Source organism: Metarhizium brunneum, chromosome 3 (assembly GCF_013426205.1).
Source record: "Metarhizium brunneum chromosome 3, complete sequence".
NCBI lineage: Eukaryota > Fungi > Ascomycota > Sordariomycetes > Hypocreales > Clavicipitaceae > Metarhizium > Metarhizium brunneum.
Window position 1 is genome coordinate 772,157 of NC_089424.1, and position 23,434 is coordinate 795,590.

The 23,434-nt window shown below is 48.7% G+C and overlaps 7 protein-coding genes across 7 annotated transcripts; 4 read left to right on the top strand and 3 right to left on the bottom strand.

Annotated features, from left to right (window-relative positions):
- Positions 1-2,034: 2,034 nt before the first annotated feature.
- On the top strand, positions 2,035-2,770 carry G6M90_00g054910 (uncharacterized protein; the record flags this gene model as incomplete). Its single annotated transcript, XM_014685429.2, has 3 exons — positions 2,035-2,082; positions 2,140-2,544; positions 2,600-2,770. The coding sequence occupies 3 exons, from the start codon at positions 2,035-2,037 to the stop codon at positions 2,768-2,770; spliced, it is 624 nt and encodes a 207-aa protein (XP_014540915.2).
- A 940-nt stretch (positions 2,771-3,710) lies between these two features.
- On the bottom strand, positions 3,711-4,514 carry G6M90_00g054920 (uncharacterized protein; the record flags this gene model as incomplete). Its single annotated transcript, XM_014685428.1, has 2 exons — positions 3,711-3,885; positions 3,940-4,514. 2 exons carry the CDS (start codon positions 4,512-4,514, stop codon positions 3,711-3,713), a joined length of 750 nt encoding a protein of 249 aa, XP_014540914.1.
- Positions 4,515-5,654: 1,140 nt separating this feature from the next.
- G6M90_00g054930 (uncharacterized protein) lies at positions 5,655-9,122 on the bottom strand (the record flags this gene model as incomplete). Its single annotated transcript, XM_014685427.2, has 3 exons — positions 5,655-6,238; positions 7,146-8,699; positions 8,795-9,122. 3 exons carry the CDS (start codon positions 9,120-9,122, stop codon positions 5,655-5,657), a joined length of 2,466 nt encoding a protein of 821 aa, XP_014540913.2.
- A 703-nt stretch (positions 9,123-9,825) lies between these two features.
- Positions 9,826-11,799, top strand: G6M90_00g054940 (uncharacterized protein; the record flags this gene model as incomplete). Its single annotated transcript, XM_014685425.1, has 1 exon — positions 9,826-11,799. One exon carries the CDS (start codon positions 9,826-9,828, stop codon positions 11,797-11,799), a length of 1,974 nt encoding a protein of 657 aa, XP_014540911.1.
- A 1,103-nt stretch (positions 11,800-12,902) lies between these two features.
- G6M90_00g054950 (uncharacterized protein) lies at positions 12,903-14,312 on the bottom strand (the record flags this gene model as incomplete). The annotated part of the gene is made up of 1 exon (XM_014685424.1): positions 12,903-14,312. One exon carries the CDS (start codon positions 14,310-14,312, stop codon positions 12,903-12,905), a length of 1,410 nt encoding a protein of 469 aa, XP_014540910.1.
- A 5,173-nt stretch (positions 14,313-19,485) lies between these two features.
- Positions 19,486-21,141, top strand: G6M90_00g054960 (uncharacterized protein; the record flags this gene model as incomplete). Its single annotated transcript, XM_014685423.1, has 1 exon — positions 19,486-21,141. The coding sequence occupies one exon, from the start codon at positions 19,486-19,488 to the stop codon at positions 21,139-21,141; it is 1,656 nt and encodes a 551-aa protein (XP_014540909.1).
- Positions 21,142-22,356: 1,215 nt separating this feature from the next.
- On the top strand, positions 22,357-22,869 carry G6M90_00g054970 (uncharacterized protein; the record flags this gene model as incomplete). Its single annotated transcript, XM_014685422.1, has 1 exon — positions 22,357-22,869. The coding sequence occupies one exon, from the start codon at positions 22,357-22,359 to the stop codon at positions 22,867-22,869; it is 513 nt and encodes a 170-aa protein (XP_014540908.1).
- Positions 22,870-23,434: the final 565 nt, after the last annotated feature.

Below are 23,434 nucleotides of genomic sequence, written 5' to 3' on the forward strand. Positions count from 1 at the left end.
TCGTGCTTCGTATGCGAAATACTGAATAGTTCTTAATGCATAAATAGTCTGTGTGGTAATCTGGTATGGAAAGCGAGGAGGGGAAACATAGTTTGACCAAGTTATGCTACTAAGCAGTACTATAAAATGTTAGTCTGATATTCTCATGAATAATTGCCGCCTAATGCGCTTACCACACTACTTCTATAGCACTCCAAGAATCCTGGAACTGGCCAACTTTGTGAAGCCAGTTTGTCCGAAAGCTATGAGCCCTAACCCCCGTTTGGGTGTGCCCTGTTATCCATCCAAAACCTCCACGCCTACATTTACTACTTGCTGTTACTGGGCCCGGTAGTAAGAGGGACTGTTTAGATTTATTAGCTATCTCTTTGAACTTGGAGGGGCTCAATGGTGCCCTATTGCCCCATACATCGTGAGCTATAAAACTAGTACTAAATAGAGAATATATTTTATATCAGATATAATATAGCTTTTTATACCTAATAAGAGTGCTAGTATAAGTAATATTACTTAAGTTATATATAAATATAAGTACTGTTTTTCTGTTATTCTCTGATTGGCTAGTGACCCATGAAATGGGCACTCCACGAGCCCCTTCAAGTTCAAAGAGATAGTAATTCGAGCCAGGTGGGTGTCTAAAGGTCATGTTGCTCACACTCTACAAGACCTGCCAGAGAAGGGTCGAACCTAGCAGTTGTCCAATTTTTCAATACTACGAAAATACTGTACGAAGAAGCAGGTCGCAGGCCAGGGAAGAAACGATACACAGTGCGTAATTCTAGGCCTAATCACATATGACATGCAATACTACGCGGCTACGCATCCTTGGCGTCTGCCTGGTAGCCTTGAACATACATACATCAATACCAACCCTAGGTCCAAAAATGAAGCCAGAGGACCACGAAAATGATACATACAAATGGAGCAGCGACCGAAATTATCACCCGACAGGCGCAGAATCGCCAGTAATGCCCCGCTCAAATGTTACCGTGATGGCACGATCCGCCAGCGGCTATCTGCTACTGGGCTTCATTCGCGGTAATACGGGGCAAGATCGGTAGATAGCTAGTGCCTCGTTTCTCAGATCCAGAAATGCACGACGCGAATATTGAAAAGTTGGCCAACGAGCCGCACGACGAGAAAACCAGCGTCGAGGAAGGTGGCGGCAGGAAAGAATAGCGTCTCGACGTCCGACTGGACTTGGAACATGCTCGATCCACGGCGCATCATCGGCTGTCCATCTCCAGATATGATGGATTGAATACATAAGGAACGCTGGTAGGCTATAAAATATGCAATAAGACTGCCTGCATGGGATTCCTGTCAGCAATAATAGCCCACTCTGCTCTTGGACTTGCCCCTGCTTAGGACGTTGCGGCCCCTGGCAAGGTCCGCCTAATTATCTAGAATAGGTAAAAATTGCCGCATCAGGATGAGAATGTGGCCGGTCTTTGCTTATAATGAGCTGACTTCCCCACAGCTTCAGGTAGCCGTGTCGGTCGGTTGAGGTCTAGTCCATCATTGTTCGCAGCCCTACCGTCACACGGTTACATGAGGCCCGAGGAGGGCTACGATCCCTCGCTGAGCCCTTTCAAATCTACCAAGGTACCGTCCTTGGGGAAATGTGCCTTGGTCTTGTATGAAGAGGTGTCACCCATGCTCATAAATTTCCAGTCGCTTTGGGGCTGTCGGCATTTCCATCTCCAGACTTTTCCACGTCCTGTCCAGCGTTGGATGTGCTGACCACATCAACGGCTATCCATCATGGTTTAATCCTTGCTAGATAACTCGCATGCAGGCTGGTAGGCAGGGCGCCCCGCTGGATGGATGTCGGCTGCTGACCATCGAAGTCAGGCTCCATGATGCATTTGTTGAATATACCTCATCTTGTTCGTCATCGCCGAGGGGTATCCCCCCGAGTTTGAGAGATATAAAAAGCACCTCCTCTGCGTGTTAGACAAAAGTCCCTCAAGCACTTCCATTCCCACAATTCTAATCCAACCCACCTCTTCCAACTTGCACCGACTGTTCAAGATGAGAGTCCTCGAGCTATTCCTTGCGGCCAGTGCTTTGTGCACCTCGGTATGCATCTCCGCCATCCATCCCAGACATCGAGGGCGCGTATACTAACCGTCCCAGGTCTTCAGCGCTGCTCTCGACGACTTCGAAAGCCGCCCCGTCTTCATCCCCGAGTGGGAGGTTGAAGTAACCCCCGGCGGCGACAAAGTCCGCCTCAACGGCACTATTCAGGAAGTCCACCAGGAGCTCCTCTCTCTCAATCCCAACTGGGACAAGGACTTTGGCCTCGGCGACAAGGTGGAAGCTCCTTCGGATGAGACACACGGCCAACTCGCCAAGCGCACCGACTTCTCAAACTCGAAATACTTTTGCGGCGGCCGCTGGGAGTATTGCAATGGAGGTGCCATTGCCGAGGGACGTGCTTACCTCTACCGTGTTCCGGGAAGACCGACCAACGGCGCGGGACCCGGTGCCTGTGGTCGAGTGAGCTGCTCATATAATGCGGCTATTTGGTGGTGCAATGATGTATGAATCCCCCCTGGCCGAGCGATGAGTCTCTTGCTAATGCCTTTGCGTATAGGAGAAGACGCCAAAGACGTTGAATTCATTTGGGAGCATTGCGGATGGTGTGTATGAACTTGAGAAACACTGTCGTAAATATTTTAGCTGGAATCCTAGCGGAGTTTCTATTGCTGGCCAGATTTTCCACGAGACGAATTGGAATGTCATTGTTCGCAAAGATAAATGTTAAACAGGGGCTAGGTATAGAACTTTTCTTCTCATGAAGGATCTGTTGCGCCTTAGGCGGGTTGAAAGTCAATAGATTAGATGTATTGTCATGCTCCCGGTCTGGTCCTTCGTGCGTCGCTCAGCAATTCGCCGTGTCACTTATTCATCGCTTTCCAGACTCATTAATCCCATTTGCATCTCTCATATAGTCGTGTTTCTCATTGCATACATTCAGAAAGACTTGTACCACCGACTGCCCGTCGCCAAAACATGGAGAGACGCCTACGTTTTACTCTCCAAGTAGAGCTTTTAGTGCGAATATCAAGTCTTTAAGTTTCATTCCAATTTACTTCAACGAGCTACCCTAGGTACCGTGCCCCAACCCTTTTAACATAGATCATCAGCTCCTTGATATCTTGAGTATTCGTTACTTCATCCATCTGTTTTACTCTTCCAACAATCGAAGTGTATACGGAGACTTGTGTAGTGCTATGGGGGGAAGTCTCAAAGATGTTGAGGAAACGAGTCAAGGGTACTTTGGTAGGAGATGTTGTGTTCACGGGTTGTCTATATGCTCTCGGGCCAACTATACGAATATAACTGTGTAGATCTTTTACTGAAAATTATATTGGCCACAACACTTCCTTTTTGTTTTGGAGAAAATAAGAGTGACAACCATTGCCCGTTGACCGTGCCAGGAGTGCGGTAGATTTTTGCCCAGTATTGTCACACGGTTACACGAGGGCTACGATCACTACACCTAGGCAGAAGGCCTTCGCCGACTTCTTGCATTTACAGAGCTCTTTAGTCCATCCAGGCGTTGAGAAAACCCAGGACCTTTGATGCCAAAGACTGTTATCAGATGATTTGAGCTATTTCTCCAAGTCCTCACTGAGCCCTGTCACATTCCCCAATTATCAAGGCAAAAGGTGAAGTTCCCTGCGGTTTAGATTGGCATCCTACTAGACCATATCTACATCCTCGATTTTGACCTCGAGCTCGTGGTCCACATCCTCAGACTCGCCGTCTTCTTCAACAACAGATTTCTCACCAATAAGCAGAAACTGGGCATTAGTATAGTCGAGATGATACGGAGTCGATGGAATCCAGCGCAGGGATCGAAAATCGCTCAATATCCTGCCAGTACAGCTTTAGTGCGTGTCTCAAAAGTGCCAACGCAATTGTACCTACTCCTCTGGAAACTCGGGCCCTACAGGGAGCTGTACATTGGCCGGGCCTTCATAGGCAGGATTTCTGGTACTGATCAAAAAGCATCCTCGGACTTGGACCTTGAGATGCTCCCTTAGAAACTTGCCCAGTGTCTCTGGCTGCGTTATCACGTAAACCAGATGAGTTCGACCACCCGCCGACGACAGTGTATACGTGCCCTCGCAGACCTTTGTCGCGGCTGGCGTATGATGGATGCCTGCTGTTTTTGTCTCGTAATCCGCCGATGTGGTGAGTTCGTCCTTGACGTCATCGTCTGATGCATGTGCTTTGGTGACAAACGCCATGAAGCGCTCTCCTTTGGACGGGAGCGCCTTCTTTGGCAGTATCAGGACCCTTGCTGCATTATTATTGGCGAGCGTCTGTTTGACAGCTTGTTCGGCACGAGCAATAGGCTTCAGGAGTATGTAAGATCGTGCGATGCTATTAATATCGTTTACTTGATCAGATGTGTCAGCTCCTACCCGGGCCCGAATGAGAAGGGAGAAGACGCCGGCTTCCAGTATGACGCAGCTGTCGGCAGAGTGTTTGGCAGCCATTATTCTTTGAAAAGGTCAAGTCCAATTCCCCGAGGATGACGACTGTAAATGTCGGGGATGTTGTCTTGCTTTGATTCACGGAGAATCGAGGGGAGCAGAATGAATTTAAGCGGCGGAAGATGCAATCCGACCCGCAGTGGCGCTGCTGTCATACGATCAACTTGTGAAGGTGGTATTGAAACCTCGACCATGATTCCTAGTATTCAAGTCATGGCATCCTCGGCATTTATTGGGCGCCACCAAAGCTCAACGCCACGACAGTTTAAAGGGATCAACCCCAGCTAGTGTATCAGTTGCTGCCATCCTCTTGCAATATCACAACATGGGAGACATTCAAAATACCATGCGAATGAAGCTGCAACTAACTTCGGCACTTGAATCTATCCGCTGCTCAATTTCAACGTGTGACGTTCACTTTACTTGAAATTTGCCCTTGTCGGCTCGATGTTGTCTCTTTTTTATTAAAGGAATTACATTATATATTTTTATATATACTCGTATCATATGATATATTTTTAAATCTACTTATATCACATGATATATTTTATATGTACTCTCATTATATTATATATTTTTGTATATTCTCGTATTATGCCTGTAATCTCACTTAACTACAGAGGGAAACAATGCTCCCCGTTCATATATTTTTGTATCTCTACCTTGTCGCGAAGTCAACACGATTCCCTTGCGCCTGGCCCTAAATTTGTGAGGCCGTAAGCTTGCTAGGTGTGCTTTCACTGTGCCTTTGAAGTGTGTTTGCTTTGCCACTTTTCAAATGCCCTTGTTAGTTCCACGAGTCTTTGCTCCACGAACCTTGATTCCACGAGCCTCCGCTTCTATTTCTTTGCGTGCCTTTTGTCGAATGCGGTCGTTCCTTTCAAGTACCTCCTTCAGAGTAGTAGTTGGTAGACAGCACTGAGCAAATACATGTGACTCACTTGTATGATGTCCCTCACGCTGTAGATAAGCATCCGCGTTTTTCCTGTCCAAATCTATTTTCCAGGCAGAAGTAAAGTACGGCAACGCTGCGGTACTGCCTGGCCGTCCTGCAAATCAGTCCCATAAAGTCTCCGGCAATGGGGTCGTTCCGCGTTTCAGTAAGCTCCGCTGAGGATCAACAGGACTGGTAGACAATCCCAATTACCGGAATTTTGTAGGCAGATCGATTTCGTATGTATAGATGCCCGCTACAGGTCTGTCACTCATCACCAACGCCCGCGGATGTGCTAGGCACTGGATCCGCCCTGTTGTCCAAGGAATTGATATGTAATTCAGAACAACGGGCTTGAAGAAGCCCATAAGCCAGTGGCGGAGAATTTTTTCGGCTGATGCAGGCACACGAATAAACGATACCTCGCGATTCCGCTCCAGCTGACCTTGGAGACGGATATATTCGGAATACAAGGGCTTCGAGCCGTGTGCTCGATCAAAGCGACGCTGGACGTGGTGGGCGGTATGGATCTGGAAGGGATGCGACGGCTTCAGTATCGCCCCCAGAACTTCGACCGAGTTTAGTGGTGCTTCAACAATCCACGGAATGGTGGGCGTCCCTTGGAGCGGTTCGGCCATGGGCGTGACGGGAATTTCAAGTTGCATTGTAGATGCGCTTTCAAAAATGCCGCGATAGCGCTCATATGTAGAGTCGTAATTCGGTTTTAGGGGCAGCTCATGGTCGGATACAGGTTTTGGAACAGGAGGAAGCTCCCTGTACTCTTCTGGGGGAACTTGGAGGGCTCAGGCGACTCGTTCTTGTTCCCTCTGGCGCCTGAGCTTGGCGACTGCAATCACTCTTTCGATCACTTCATCCCTTGGAGCTTCGGCCATGATGTCGCACGGATTTGGTCTGGTAGAAGAGGAGACAATTCAGGGGAGAAGACTTGAGCGGCGGAGTGGGAGTTGGATGGAAAAATTAACCAGTTGACCGTGTCTTTTTATAATGGACGCGGGGTAATATTAACTTTGGACTACCCGTCAGCAACATATGTAAGTGTTTTTTTCATCCACTTAGAGAAAAAACCCGAGCCACTTAATTGCCAACGGGTACATGTATGAACCAGCTTGAGACTAAATCACCTTACCATCTACCTAGCTAGGTAAACCCAAGCCATCAGCACCTACAAGCGTCCCGGTGTTAAACTCTCGGGCTGAAATACTTCCAGTAGTACATGTAAGCATGGCCAGGGCATTAGCGCTCCTAAGCGCTGTTATTGTAGCGGTCCAGTTCGCTGAAGTTGCTGCCAGAGTTCTCGTTAAGACGATTAGAGTTGTCGGAGGCCTTAGAGAAGTCCTAACTAGACTTTCAATGTTGTTGTACGGTCAGCACCTGACTCGCTTTGGACATTTTTACAGGTGACTTGACGATTGAAGATGTTGTCGAAGTATACTGATAACATCTATATGCTACTTGTTTGTTTCTAACCCTTGGTCTAATAGCCGTCTACTCAATACAAAGAACCTGTTCTTGCAAGTCTATAAATGCTTCGCACTTCTTGACCCAAAACACGCCTACTCTAGAAAAAGTACCCGTGATGTTCTTGCAAAGCAGCAAACCCTCACTTGGTACATTCCAAGTCCCCATCGAACATGTAAAAAATGGCAAAGCCCAGAGCTCTGTATAATCTACCTGCTCACGGTCAAACAGTGCCAATGCAATGCCCTTTTCGTCGTCTTGATCCCTCAAGTCCTGTAGCACAACACCATGTTCTCTCAAATTTTCTGACTCAGCAGGGTCAATCGTACTATGGTTAGCCAACATCTCTCCGTACCTGAGAAACATCATGTAGCCGCAGACACGACCCGTCGTGGCCCGCACTCGACGAGGACGGCCCTTGACCTCAATCTTCAACGGCAGAGATGTTTGGATTTCTCGCGCCTCGAGCTGCGTCCTGATGCCCCAGTTCTCCCGGGTCCAGCTCCCTCGTCCGTTGGCAGGGACGCAGCAGGGAACTCGAATAAAGGCGGCTGCAGGAGGGCCGCTCGTGGTCACCGGCGCGCCATGGAACGTGATTCGGCCTACGAGGGCCATCCACGACCATGAAGGCGCTCTGCTGATCGGGTCTTGCTCGGGCCCGGGCTCCTCCAGAACACGACAATCCCGCGCAAGTGTTGCGTCGAGGCACCTGCGCCACATGAGAGCGTGGGCAAAAGTGTCCGTCTCCCACAATCCGCAGAGGTATCTGGGAGCGGCTCCGTCTTTGCTGGCTTTAGCCAGAGCAGACTCGCACCGTCTGGCAATACCTGCGAGCGCGGCGTAGCAGTCGAAGGGGTCATACATGTCTCGCATGGCGTACTTTTGCGCAACGCGGTACCAGCCATGTACGATGTGGCTTTGCGTGGGTGGACTCCTGTCATTTTCTGTGCGAGGCGCCTCGGGAGGAAAGGGCAAGACCCAATCGTGGTGAAAGGCAGCCTCGTCAAACATGAATTTGTCGTGACTGCCATCCTGGAATGCCTTGTGCTTCCGACACTTGAAGATGAGCTGTCCCATGCCGAATATAAGGCTTCGCCTGCTCAGCAGGGCCTCTTGAAAACACCAGGCGCGCTCGTCTGCCGGACCAATGGCCCGATTCTTCGCCAGGCTCACCTCGAAAGTTGACGCGAGATTTCGGCTGCTGCCCTCGGTTCTGCGTGGGAGCTTGACCGGCCGGCGCTCTGTGAGGAACCCGTCACGGCTGTCATGGCTTCTGCCCGCTGTAATGGTGAGTACGGCATTATTGTATATATCGGGAACTTCTACCGCTGCATTCTTCCAGTCGGCAATGTCATCCTGCATGATGCAAAGAGCATCGATCCAGATGTAGCGGTAGCCCAGGTCCCGAGCCACCATACTACCCTCTCGATGTGAAGCCGTCATCTGAGAAGGCTTGATCCCCTTCATCAGGTCACTCCTTGTTTTCTTGACAAGTTTTAACTGATGGATGCTTTCACCTTTCTTCTTCTTGATGCCCCAGACATATGATAGAGCCACGTACAGCTCCTTCTGGCCGCCCTTTGTTTCAATCAGTCTATAAATGGATGGATCGCCAATGTCGACTAGCCTTGTTGGCGCTTTTTGGGGCCGTGGGCGCCCACACCACGGGTGTTTATCATGGCACTCAGTCAGCCACCCTTTGACGGTCAAGGCGGTTTGATGGCTCCAGGCATCCCATTGACCCGTTGTAATAGTTCTTTGTGAGAAGCTGCTCTCTATACCTTATCCAGCACCATGGTTAGATTAGTTGAAGGGATACAAAAGTCGTTGCAAACGCCAAGGTTGTAGACAAGAGCTGTATTATGCCTACCTTGTTCAGAAATTATATCCAGGGTCCCCAGAATTGGTCGAGTTCCATCACTCATAACAGTTCCCTTGGCGTACATCCAGCGCAGATGTCCCTGGCGGGTATAGCCCAGATCCAAGGTATAATCATTTGCGAGAATGCTGCCAACATTAGACATGGAAACGGAAACAGAATACTGCGCTTGCACGCCGGTCCACAACAGACAGCAAAGAGCGCAAGATGGGGTCGTTTTGGTCTCTGCGCAATTTTTGAGCTCCCTCAGAGTACCGTGGTGCTTGCATTCGCGGTAGTTGTCTTGGACGAAGCGGTTGCATGCCGAGCACAACTCCATGGCCGGGTTCGCAGACGTGACAAGTCCCCAAAGTCTCGTATGAAGGCGTAGTCGAGTCTGAAAAGAATGCGGCGTGCTGGGAATAATGGGAGAAACTATGAGGCAATAAATGAAGAAGAGCAAGCTCAGCTCAAGTGGGAAATGTCAGCAAAAGAGCGCCTCGTCATGCTGCTACTTGGCCCAACAAGGCATGCAGCTGGGCTGAGCTGCATCTGCAGCCTCATGAGGAAATGCTTGCTGGCCAGCTGCAAAATGGACAAAGTAAGCATGCGTTGTACGGATCACAAGGGCGAGCTTGCCGTGCCTTCTCTTGTTTCCAGCGGCACAACTTGGAGCCTGGTGGCTGCCAATCATCAACAAGCCTCGCATCACACTGCATGATTTGATGCACGGGATGACGAATACGAAGATGGCACCTGGCATCAGCAACTAGCTGGGCATGCCTACTTGTTCGCCAAACCAGGCGCAGCTCCCCGTCACCCGTGAGGCGGTGCATTCCTACTCGAGCCGACATTAAATCATTAAACGGGCGCCATCGCCGGCCGTGTCATGTTGCCTGAAAGTTGTAACTCATCTTTAATCCAACGGGAGCTGACTGAGCCTCCACGGCCGTCGAGGTTGACTTCTGGATCAAAACCCAAGCCATCAGCACCTACAAGGATCCTTTCGAACTCTCAGAGCTGGAATACTTCCAGTAGCAAGCATGGCCGAGGCATTGGCAGTTCTGGGCGCTGTCGCTGCGGCGGTCCAGTTCGCCGAAGCCGCTGCCGGAGCTCTCATCAAGACGATTGGAGTTGTCAGAGGCCTTAGAGAAGTCCCCCCCAAGCTTGCAAGGCTGCTCAGTGAGGTTGAGGCATCTACATCACATGTCGAGTCGCTTTGTTCCAGCCTATCGCCGCAGCATGGAGGATCCGACATGTACAAGCAGATCCAATCCCAAGCGCACCTAGACGGGCTCCTTGAAACCATGACGGCTCTATACAAGGCGACGCAAGATGTAAATTCGTTTCTCGCGCCAATGGCTGAGTTTGGTCAAGGGTCAGTCGCCAAAGGGAGGCGAATGGCTCGAATGTGGAAGTCGATTGTGTCGCTGAAAATGGAGAAGGAATTGCCAGACAAGCTGGAGCGCCTGAATCGCCTCAACATCAACGTGGTGCGTGAGCTCTCGCTCGTGGGCTTGCAGGTACAGGTGACGACAAATACACTTGCGGCCGTGAACAATGACATGTTGCTCCGAGGATTCCATGACGTGGCCCAGCAGCTGACTACATTGTCGGCCGACATGAAGGGTCTTCACATGGCGGTGACACAACGGCAAAGTATCAACAACGCCGGTGACTCGAGCTTTGCCTTGACATTTCATGAGACGGCCTCGTCTGGTAATGTGACATTGTCAACGTCGTCGTCCCTCGCCAACGCACCTACGGCGCCGGTATCACGGACAAGAAGACCTGCCTCGGTGGAACGACGCGGAACCCAAGTACAGCTTCACCAAAAACAAGCCGCATTGCCTTGCCCCAGCCAAGGGCCGGGAGGTTTCACAGACTCCCACTTGGACCTGGTTCTTTTCAGCATTCGCACATACTACACCCCGGGCGGGTTTGACCCGACGCCGGCGATGCTGCAGCCGCGCTTTTGGAAGGACTGTAGCGAAAGCATATACTTCTTCAAAATTTCCGACCTGCCCAAGGCTCGCAGGTTACTCGAGAGTTCGACGGCGGCGGCGGCACACTCCAACGACATTTTCACGCAAGGCGCAACAACCGCCCTCATCGAGATACTGAGTACCTTGTCGCCCGTGAATACAGCCGCAAATCCCGACGTCCGCAAGGCCCTGCTGTCGTATTTGCATTCCTTGGCACTCAAGCAGCTGCCCCGAGAGAGCCCCATCCTGGTCGTCTTGTCGCGGCTGCATCAAGGCATGGACAGCCAAGAGTATACATTGACCGCGCTGCAATGCATCGTGGACCGGCTGCGCGCGAGCCTCGAGCCCACCAACCCGTTGAGGCTGCACGCCCAAAAGCGACTCATCGCCCTGCTCCGTCGAGGGCGCGACTACGAACGTGCCCTGCGCGCGTGTACCCTGGCCCTGGGGGAGATTCGCACAACGGCCGGCGAGGGCTCGCTCCAGGAGAGACAACTCGCCCGTCTGCTGGAGCACATCTACATGGACCAAGGCGATTGGGTCTCGGCTCTCACTGTGTGCTTCGACATTGTAGGACAGCCTGTTGGGGAGGCGTTCGGGCCCAATCCGGATCCTCGTTTCCACGACGAGTGCGCCATCTGGACCATGGAGGACATTGCCAAGATTTACGAGAGCAACGGCAAGCTGGACACGGCGATTGCGTGGCTGAAGCAGGCGAGGATCAGTGGCGGCATCTTCTGGGGCCCGAGTGTGTCGTTGGAGCACATCCACGATAAGTTGATGCGACTGCTGAATGGGTGCGGGAGAGGCGACGAGGCTGGTCTTTGGAGCACCGCCTTTGGGCCTGTCGCACGGCACGATTGCTCGGGACGGCTGGGCCAGGGCGACGGCCGTCTACTTTCACTCGTCAAGAATGGAATCGTACGAAGGATGGAATGCTTGCTGGCGGCGGTCTTGTCGCGCGGTCAGGCCACCAGCACAGGTCTGGTTGTTGGGTCATCTACAGTCAGTGTAATTCCAACATGTGACTAGTGTCTTGTGCAGAAGTAAGCGGTGATATTGCCAAGAGACACCTACTCAGCGGGACGGACTCTGTGTATAGACCCCTTGAGTCTCTAGGGTGCATTTTGGGTTGCCGAGGACGAGACGTGCTGTTGAAAGAGTACGTACGAATGGTATGAAAGGGCCGCGGTGTGACAAGGGCTTGGGCTTGGAGCAATGACTCAATTCATCTAATACCAGTCTTTGGTATCAAAGGTCCTTGGTTTTCCGCGAGGCCTCGTTGGCCAAAGGGGTCTTTCAATACAAGAAGTCGGTGAGGGACTTTGCCCTAGGTGTCGTGACCGTAGCCCTCGTGTAACCGCGGCCATTTCCGTGTGACACGCGGTGCCCAGGCCATTGGACGCGTTATATTCTGGAGGCGTGATAGCAGCAGTTGTTTGATAGCGGGCATCTGCGTCCATTCCGTAAATGGCATCCTCAAAGAAGAGTGACTGTTGGGCGTGCTCTTGCGCAACAAGTCGTTCAAAATGCTGGTTATTTGGGTTTAGTTTTCGGCAAAGAAGCTCCACAGAAACACGAGAGCTTGGGCTGCGTACTTCCCACGAACAGACTTGACTTGCTCCAAAGGAAGTTATTATTAGCTCGCGAACGGACAATTTTCGATGCCTGGGCGATAATACTGTCATCATATTCTAGCTCACTTTTGAGAGAGCAGAGCTTGTGCTGTATGTATACCTCGACGGGGCTGGCCAGGCGTTCCGTATCCAGCTCGACCAATGCTTTTGAGGCGTCTAGAGTGTCGGCGTTTCAATTTTCCACTTCAGCGAGGAGATGAATATATTAGTCGGTTGTAGAAGATGCATGTAACAGAGGTAACTTGGTTATGACAAGGGTTCAACTTAGGAGGCTTAGAGCAAAAGGGTTCAATTCAATACTAATCTCAAGAGTCCCAAGGGTCTTGAGTTACTAAGAGAAAAGAAAAGAATAATAACCGCTATTTATACATGGAAGAAACGCTTAGACCTAGGCCCTTTTTTACCCGGGCACGTATTTAAGCCATGTAACCAATAAGTCCCGCATCGGTGAAGCCCGTTTAATGGGTTTCACCATCTGTTGGGCCTTTTCCGCGTAAATTAGTCTTGGGGAATATCCTTGCAGATTTCAGTGAGGGAAGAAATGCTGCAGTTTGGAAGTACGCTCTGCATCCGTTGGGGCAATTCCTTAGGTTTAACTTCCATCAACTGCTTGCAGAGGATGTTCTGACGAAGCTTCCCCTTGTTTAAATCGTCGCGGCACCGCTGGAAAGATCCGGTCGGTACCTGCTGCTCTCCTGGCTGCTGGCTCTCCTCCGCCTCTGATAACCCGCTGTACTCTTCGAGATTACGGGTCGGGCACAAGCAGTTGGGGCCTGGCACAACCAATCCTGACTCATCAGGTTTGTTGTCCCCCTTGCCGGGAGCGGGATCACAGCCGCAGCCCCTTACCGCCCCAGGCAGGTTCTGGCCATTCGAGTCCAGGCCATACGCCACCAGGTCTTTAGCATATTGCCATGTAGATCCCGCCGGGGCACGTTGACACTTGCAGTTTGCATCCCTGACAGTGTTGTAACTCCCGTGAATGCTCTGCCAATTGCAGCTGGCAATGACCTTGCCGCCAGTACAGACGCACGGGGCGAGGATCGTCCGGGGCAAGCGGCTCTCGAGCTCGCATCCGCGCGGAGGGTTATCGCTGAGCACCGCGCCTGTCGTGTTGTAATTTCCGGTCCACTGGACAGATCCGGTCGCTGGCTGCTTCTCTGCTGGCTGCTTCTCTCCTGGCTGCTGAGTGGTCGACGGTTCGACGGAAGGATCGACACGGCACTCATCGATAGATGCGGTCGCTGACTGCTGCTCTCCTGGCTGCTGAGTGGTCGACTGTTTGTCGACGGAAGAAGGGGTCTCCGGAACGCCCTGGCTCTCCTTCGCCTCTGATGGCTCGGTTTGCTTTCCGGTTGACTGTTCACCGACGGAAGGAGGCATCTCCGGAACGGCCTGGCTCTCCTTCGCATCTGATAAACTGGTCTGCCAAAGAAATCGATCGGCCGGGCACCAGCAGCTGCCAGCTGTCTCAACCAACTTATCAGTGCTGTCATCTCCCTTACCAGCCACAGGATCACAGATGCACGTCCTCACCACCCCAGGCTTGTCGAAGCCCATGTTATTCGGAAGCCTGCCATACGTATTCAGGCTCCGAGGATCGCCCCCAGTCAATTTCGCCGCGGCACACTTGCAGGTTGCATTCCTGACACTGTTATAAAGCTGGTGCCGAGGCGATAGTAACCAATTGCAGCTAGGAAAGACCTGGCCGCCAGTACAGACGCACTTGTAGACAGTCGTTTGGGCCGTTATGTCCAGGCCCTGGAGGCTCTTGAGCTGGCATCCGGGCGGAGCGATCGGGTTATCCGCCACGGGTGTCGTGTTGTAATTTCCGGTCCACTGGCCGGCGACAGATACAACCGCCAAGCACAAGACGGAAAAGACTTGTGGGGTCATGGAGAAGATCATGATGAAGGGCTGTAGTATGTAGATGTATCTGGTAGACTAAATATATGTTGATGTTGGTTGCTTGTAAGTGCTCAGCATGGAGGGAGAGTCTTGATTATCTTTATATACCTATGTAACACACAAGAACAGTCAACTTGTTTTCACAGCATAATCGGTTATCTCATTTCATTCCCTACTAGTCATGTATTATGCGTAAAGAATAGATAGCATATAGCTGCACTATGCATCACGTACCGAGAAAGGGACGTAGCACGCACGTGGAACCATACGTCTCTATGTGCTGGTGTGATGCTTTAATGATAATGCTAGCTGACGCATAACACTATATGTACATAACACTATATGTGCATAAATACGCTTTCTCTATGCGCGCGGAAACTTGGTCTGGCATGACTCGCGACCTGGCCCACCACTCAGCCTACAGTTACATGTATATTTGTCAGTGTACCAATCAAAGACATGACAAGACTGAACGCCGCTCCTATTGGAGTGTGCATTCCACTTTTGCTATAGGTAGGAGCAAGTAGCGTAACAGTATGCCCTCTGATTGGAAAGAAGGCCGAGTCTCGACGCTGGCGCCGGCGGGATAGGGACGGAAAGGAACATTGAAATTTAAGGACATCTGGAGCTATTGTGTCGGAGCGAGGATAGGATCCCTAGCAGAATGTCGCCGCGAGCAAGGCACTTTTCGACGGCGGCTAATCCGGCTTCTTTTAGACTTTTTGGCCAATACCAACGTTTTCTCACGTGTCCGCACCAGTATATGACCCAAGACGACACACCTCCACTCAATTGAGACCACAGTTGCCTTAAAGCAACCCTATATAGTTTAATGCGCTTTAACAACAGCTAGTCAAGCTATATAGGCCTCCTATTCCTAGGGAGAGCCGTTACGCACTATGCATGATGTCGCGTTGCTGCGTTACCCACGCTGCCTCATATCTAAATAAACCTCCACGACGGTCAATCTAAAGCTACTGTTGTGACATAACGATAAATATATGCCAATACCTCTCTTGTTCGACTAGTCACGCGAGATGAGACTTCATAGGCCATCACGGTTTATTCCGTGGCCTTTTACGCTCCTGATGTCAATTGTTGCGTCGTAACTTGGAGCGGCAACTCGAGCTTGACCTCTGACGTTCCTCCACCAGCATCAGACCATATCAGGGTGCATAAACGAATGCCCAGCAGCTGCAGGGGGGATCAAGCTTTTGCGCCTGCAACTCCTCGTTTTTACACAAGGTGGATGAGTGCTTTACCTGCATATATACCCATGATGGTGGGCAGTACCTCATGTCATGGGACGATTATCATCACCCCTAGGCTTCAGCATTACTGTCTTGCCACCCTCGTAACCGAAATTATGCGACATAGGCATTAAGCTATGCAAGACCGCTTTGTTCTAGACGTGTGGATTGGTATTTCTTTCTAGAGTTGATATGAGAAAAGGATCGAGAAGATGAAACGGGATGCTTCCAGGATATTGTTAGAATGAGGCGCATTAAAGACTTTGATATCTATGACTCATGTCCCCTTGGAAAAAGTAGTTGCCGCTCGCCGGGAACACGATTGGAATATTCGATCCAGACCCTACGCTGCCTCACACCTTGTTTTCTACATGCAGAAACATATGCTGCCATATGTATAGAATTAAAGAAGCGTAGTTTGTTACAGTAAACCCAAATTGTGTTGCTATTCATTATACATCTCTCTCTAGCCCGATATTGTCAGAGGAAGTCCCCCCACTGTTAATATGCTGAGCTGTCAGTGTTGTGCTGAAACTCTGGTGAGCGGCTCGCACCCAGAAGCTGGGCGAATGTTGCCGTGCGAACTTGGGCGCCAAGGCAACGTAGCAAAGGCTATATGCGAGGATTCCCACAGTCTATTGATAGGCTCTCTTGGAGCATGTCATCCAGAGCCCCCGCGGGCGTACTGGGTAAAGTGCGACTTACACGAATGGTAGTCGGGTTGGGTCATCTCAACTTCTACAGAGCCGTCAAGGAAATTGACAAGCAACTAGCACGCGTAGCCTATATATAACTGATATACGGCCCGGCTTCCTAGAAGCGGCTTCTTATAAGATAATAATAAGTTAAGTAATAATTAAGATAATACCTTGTATAATTAATATTATATTACAGCTTATTAGCTATAATTATTTTATAATAGCCTTAGTTATTACTATATAATTAAACTTTATATATATATATATTTCTAGTCTCCTACTGTCCTTGGCCTGGTACAGCCGAATACTGTTTTAGATTTTACGCTTGCACGATACTAGTATTATACGTGTAATTTTATTTGATTATAAAGCGAATCAACCAAATATTAATATATATATATATTTTATAAGTACTTATTAATATTTATAATAATAATTTATAAATAATAATAATAAGATAATTAAGTATAATAAGCTATTAAATAAGCTTAATAAGTAAGTTATTTATTGTAATTTTTAAAGGTTAAAATTAATAAAATTAAGTAAGTAATATAATTATTAATAAATTAAAAGCTTTTTATAATAAAAAATACTTATTTTAAAGTTAAAAATTTTAATTCTAAGAAAATTAAAAAAATTATAAAAATATTTAGAATTTTAAAAAAAAAGCTTTTAAAAATATTAAATTAAAATATAATATTAAAAAAACTATTAAATTAGCTATAAAAAAAGCTATAAAAAAAGCTATAAAAAAAGCGAATAAAACTAATAAAGCTAAAATTAAAAAAGCTAAAAAGGCTAAAAAAGCTTATAAGGCTAAAGCTGCTAAGTAAATTTACATTAGTAGTTTTACCTCTTTTAGAGGGGTAATATAATATATTATACTTTTTCTGGTTATAACCGCCGGTATATCTAGGGTACTAGGTATAAGCTATAAAGTTTTCTTATAATATTAGATAGGTTTAATTAATACCTTTTAAAAAGGGTAAAAAAAAAGTTATATATATATAATAGTATTTTTTAGTCTTATTCTTAAACGCGCTATACTATACTTAAACATATATAAAACTTATAAGCCTAATATAATAATATAATATAATTAGCTATATAGGATAATCTAAGAATAAGCTTTATTTTAAAAGATTTAAAACGCGTTTTATAAAGTATAAGAAATATTAGGCGGGAATAAAGCCTGTTATAAGAGTAATTTAAATAGGGGTAAGTGTATAGTGGTAATTAGCTTAAAAGTCAGAACGGGCCCCGTTACGGTAGACGCTAATTTGAGTAGACACAAACTATTACAGGGCCAATTGAAGGTGCTGGTGGTAACGTAGTTGTGCCTTAAGGAGGACGGAAGAGAAAGCTATCTAGACTACAGCTTTATAGTGCGCTAATAGTCTGTGCTCATGTAAATGTCTTAGACAAGTCGTGATAGTGCGCTGACAACCTAGTGGTCTCGGGGCGTTCTTGTAGCCACAGGTAGAGCGGTGCTAACAGCCCCATCGTTAAGTCCCTTCTGACCCAGGAACTACAAGAGTCTAGAGAACCGGTTCGTCCGGGGATCTCATTGCTGCTTCCAGTCTCTCTGCGAGGTGTCAAATGTTCAACCTCAGGAGCTGAAATTACGGCATATTATCCGGGACCCTTGTTCAAGCAATATTACAGGGAGCAGGAGACTAAAAGAGGGCAGTCCGTGCGTAATCCTTGCGAGGGGCTAATCGGTAGCCGGCGAGTCATGACCCTAGAAGAATACGAGCTTAGCAGCAAAGTAGAGGTCTGCGCTACGACGTCAGTTGTGGCGCTCACATGCGCAGGTTGCTAAGGAAATCAACTCCTATTACTAAGCGTGACAAGGCTTATTGCCTCAGTCGACAACTCGGGGAACTAAGTAGTATAACTAACATTTCGCAAGACTGTATAGTGAGGATTCTAACGAAAGTAGTAGGCTGGGTACACAAGGCTGAGGCGGAGAATGGCGTAACGGTCTTATAGTACAGTACACCTGGGTTGCATGTCCATATCTCAAATGGAGATAAGCTGATTCCGGTGCGGCCTAGAATTAGACCAAGTCTATTCTGTCACTTCTACGTAACCCCTCTTGTGATCCAAATAAACCTAGCGGTATCAAATAGGTTGTTAGGGATATAATAGCGCAAAGTTATAAAGATAGTCGTAATCTAAATATAATTAAATAGAATGCTATTCTTATTCTTCCTTTAAAGAGTAAACTGCTAGATTCTTATATACTAACCTTTTATTCTATAACAGAGCGCTTCAAGCCACAACTAGATACAATACAAGAACGAATTAAAGGCGTTTCTACCTTAGTAGATAGTATTCGGTAGATATTCGTCGCTACTGTAAGTTTTACGTGTCACGTGGTAGTATACAGTAAGACCGCTTGGGTTTGCAAAATAAATTTGTATTATTCTTACTATTAGGTTGTGTCTGCAATTCGTATATCAATAAAGAAGGCAAGAGAGCAAGAATAGCAAACTTGTAAGAAAAACGTAGCTAATAAAACGAGGCAACAACGAGAAGATAGCTCGTTATTAAGATTTCAGGCACGTACAATAAATATTACCCTTTTAGCTTTTAACGGAAAGGGATTGGCTTGTGCAGCTAAGAGCAACACATATCATACGAAGTCAATATGCGAGAAAACCTATTATCTGACCTTGTCCTGGCATCACGCTTGCGAAAGCCTAGATTTCTGCGACAAGGATTAAACGGGAACCCCAGCTGCCCCATCAATCACCAAAACTTAAAACACACCCTAACCACGGGCGAGCCTCTCCAACTCAGATAATCCACTGTGGGCCAATAATATTGAAATGCATGTCCGCGGGTGTGGGTTCTTTTAGGCTCGCGTGTAGCATGTTTCTGGTGAGTATGCATAGAATAGCGTCAAACTCCCGTTGAGGCTTGCAATGATAACTTAGCCAGCCAATTGATTACCCGGTTTGTGGAAAGTTGCCATGAATAAAAGAGTGTGACATGCCTCCTTAAACAACGCATGGGGCATACTAGCTGTAGACGCCATGGCCTCAGGGACGAAGTACAGGCTTTTTATTTGTATAGCACATGTTAACATGTCCCACTCCGTCTCTCTATAAGAGAATCCAATAGCCACAAACCTGGGTTTGGTTATTTGCAGCCAGTTAACCCCAGTTCCCCGTTGTTATTCATCTACTCCAGGCTTCTCGTTAAAGACATTTATTTACCATGCGTTTCACTGCCAGCGTCGCTATTGCTCTCACAACTAGCCTGGCCGCGCTGGTCTCCTCAACTGGCATCATATTGCCGCTCTACCTCTATCCGTCTATTACCTGGAACGACGGCGCGGCCAACTGGTCGCCTGCGTTTAACGCTATCGCGGCTCACCCAAGTCTTCCATGGCTGGCCGTGGTTAACGTTGCCACTGGCCCTGGCTCAACCTATATGCCTGGTAATAACGATGTCAACTACATTGCCGGTGTATCAAAGCTTAACTCCTTCCCAAACGTCAAGACGCTTGGCTATATCCGAACTGCCTACGCGAGTATCCCGATGGATGAAATTACTAAGAACATTACAACTTGGGCAAACTGGGCCTCATACTCGGCGTCTAATATCTCAATTCACGGCCTCTTTATTGACGAGTCAAGCAACTTGGCGTATATAACAAACGTTACTTCCTTCGCGCGTAAAGCTTTTAGCGGTAATATTACTATTTTCTGCCACTTTGGCGCAGCGGCCCCTGCTGATTTCTACAAGATATGCGACGCTGTCGGCTCCTTTGAGAGTTATGCGTCATATCTAAGCACGGCGACTATGAAAAATACTATTCCGGCTGGTTACGAAAAACAGGCTGGTATAATTATCCATGACTTTGTGGGCAAGACCGCTGATGGGATCGCAGCGGACACCAACTCTTTGAACTCGTATATTCAAGGGATGGTTAAGGGCGGTCTTGGATGGCTTTACTTTTGCACGGGATATTTTAATAGCATGTCCACCGGCCCTGCTACAGTTGGGCAAGTTGCACAATACCTGGCTTCGGACACGCTTTTGGCTGTCGGCTCAACAGGCACTTCGACCCAGTGGACCGTCCCTCAATGTGCTCAAACCATGCGCTTCAATATTACTGGTGGTGCTGGCGGGCAGATCGGGTATCAAGGGGGTTACGGTGCATTAATATCTGGGTCTATTACAGTGTCTCCTGGGCAGACAATTTCCGCCGTTGCCGGTAGCGCTGGGGGTATAAACACGGCCGGAATAAGTGCATATGGGAACGGCGGAACCGCCTCCCAGGGAGGTGGTGGAGGCGGTGCCGCGTCTGCCTTGTATCTTGGTGGTATATTGGTCGCCGTCGCTGGAGGAGGTGGCGGCGGATCTATCACAGTTGGAACATATCCCAACAGTAAAGCATATCAGTCTGACAGTAACCGCGGCAGCGGCGAGACTCCAGGAGTGTCGCGGGTTATTACACCGACTGGAGCTAACATGGCTAATTATTTCTCCAAGGCGGCCGGAGGAAGCCCGGGCTCGGCCAGCAGCCCTGGCGTCGGGGGGCAATACTACGGATATGCAACCACGGCTTATGTTGGGAGACCTGGGAGTGGCACTGCTGGCGGAGCTGGCGTAGGCAATCCCCAAACGACTTCAAGCGGCGCTGGAGGTTCGGGTGGTGGCGGCGGAGGCTATAAGGCCGGCGGTAGTGGGGCCTCGGTCTACTGGAATTACGGAGATGGCTGGTATGTCATTCCGGCGGGAGGCGGCGGCGGTTCTAGCTACGTGTCCGGCAGCGTTTCCGGCGTATCGCAAGGCATCGCTGGATCCTCCGGGGGAAGTGTTGTCGTGACTTATCGAACCCCTAGTGGCTCCGAATGTGTGCATTGAAATACTCTTAATGTCCCTTCCTACGGCTGTATTAAATTTCGGCCACAGACCTAACTAAACTTAGTCCTAATTTATTGTTGCTGAGTACTTGCACTACGTCTACGTGTCAAGATAAACGAAGCGACTTGACTATATAAGGCAGACACTGCCAATAACGTCTGGTGCTCAGGTAATTTGCGCGGCAGCAATGCTGCTAGCGGAACTTGGGATAGGCAGTAGTAAGCGCTAAAGGCGGAATTAATTAAAAGCGAAGCTTTTTTTACACTCCGACCCCCCTGCACGCGTACACGTAATCTGAATCTGCAAGAAAAATAGTTCCTGTCACGTGTTTTTAAGGTTTTTAATTAGCTATAATACTATCTTTTAGTTAGCTGTTTTTAGCTGCTTCTAATTAGCCGCTTCAGAAATATACTATCACATAATATTGCGGGCCCTACACGTTAATATTAATTCTTATACCACTTTTACTCTCCTTTTCTCTGCCTAATAAATTCTAAATATTGCTCAAAGTATACATTCTCGGATAGGCTTACCTACAGACTATTGCTATCTTTGTCGGCAAATGACGGCGCCGGGGGATTTACGTCGGCAAGCATGGCAAGAGCGTTTGCCGGAAGGGTCTGCCATTCGGTCTTTAGTTAAAACACCTGGAACTCTAGAGTGCCGAGAGTGCTTTCCTGCCAGCTTACACGCCACCTTATCTTTCTGCTCTGGCTGTTACAAGTCTCTCGTTGCGGGCAGCGTGCCAAGGGGCTGCTCTGTTAACAATCTTGCTATTAGGTGCCTTCATTGATATCCGCAAGAGCTTCGTGACTTGGGTCTAATACAGAAAAGACTTATTGCTCTGGTATAACCTTACGGTCAGGTAACAAAAATTAAGATATCCGTGGAGAGGAAAACTAATCAAAACTATCAGAAGCTGAAGAAGGGGTCATATTACGGTTTTCCCCAACAACCTAGAAAGCCTTACAAGCACCGTCCTCTCAGCCCCTATCATCCAACATAAGGAATCTCCACGTCTGCTTTATCCGGCCACGACAGCCGCTTCCACGGGATCTGAGCTTCTTGCTTCGCGTGCGGCCTCTCAGGATACAAAAGGCGCTTTTATGGCTTAAGGAGCATGACCCACTGTATCGTCAGATCGAGATAAGCACGCAGAAACTGGGACAATATAGAGATACCAGTGATGAGATACCTAGGGCTCTGCTAGCTGACATGGAGCAATGCGTGCCAAATGCCCAGGACGCGATCCAGACGGGGCACTATGTGCCGTCAGCAGAACGAGGAGAGTCAGATAGTCGAGACATTCCAACTAGGGACATAATGGACCCCCTGTGGGCGACAGATAAGGCTGCAACGGGAAATGACCCGATTTGGGACACGGACAACGATATCGATCTGGAGGCTGATGCAGAGGTGCAGATTCGGGAAGAGATTGAGGAAATCACCTCATCTGGGATGATGCGAATGGACATTCCCCCCAAGGCGACGGCTTTTGAAAGGCTGGAGCACCTAGGCCGGGCAATACCTTCGGAGAGAGATTCGGAAGGGAGGGCCATCGACACAGCGGCCCAGCCGGAGCAGTTCATTACATTGGACGGGAATCCGGAACCACTCATTGCCAACCGACGCGGGGACAAGTTTGAAGACACATTTACACCCGACTTTTCCCCAAAAGATCTTCCCGTGTCTCTTCCCCTGGGGGAAAGGAGGACCCGCGGAATCTAGAGGTCGATGGCGTGGCTGGAAGGAGCGAGATGAAATAACGAGACTTTACGTCGACAGCTTGGGCGCGCTTCTGCCCTCTCCGGTTTGGTTGAAGGTATGGGCCGCGCCGAGCATATCAGAGACACGCTCTAACCAGCTATAAACAGGAGCCCAGTTTGCAACGCATTCTATCTTTCCTTTTTTGGTCTTCGATATGGATCTCCGCTCGAAGAATCGTCAGATTAGCGGTGCACGGATTGCCGGATTTCCAAGTCGTTCTTCCTGAAGTTGGAGAATATCATGTCTACTCTGACAATTAGTCGGCTTCAGGCAGCACAGAGGAATATAAAGAAACTCGAAGCACCACTGACAAGGATGTTGAGTTCCTGCTTTGAGAACTCAGTGCATTTGGCCACCGCCATCCTCTTTTGAACGAGAGCAGGATGCTCATACGGCGAAAGATCAAGTCGTTATGCCTGAAATATGGCATGCCAAGTATATGGTTCACAATTAACCCTAATAGCCTAAACGACCCAGTGAAGCTGCGGCTTGCAGCCGATTAAAAGTACTTTGCGGAAGACGCGGA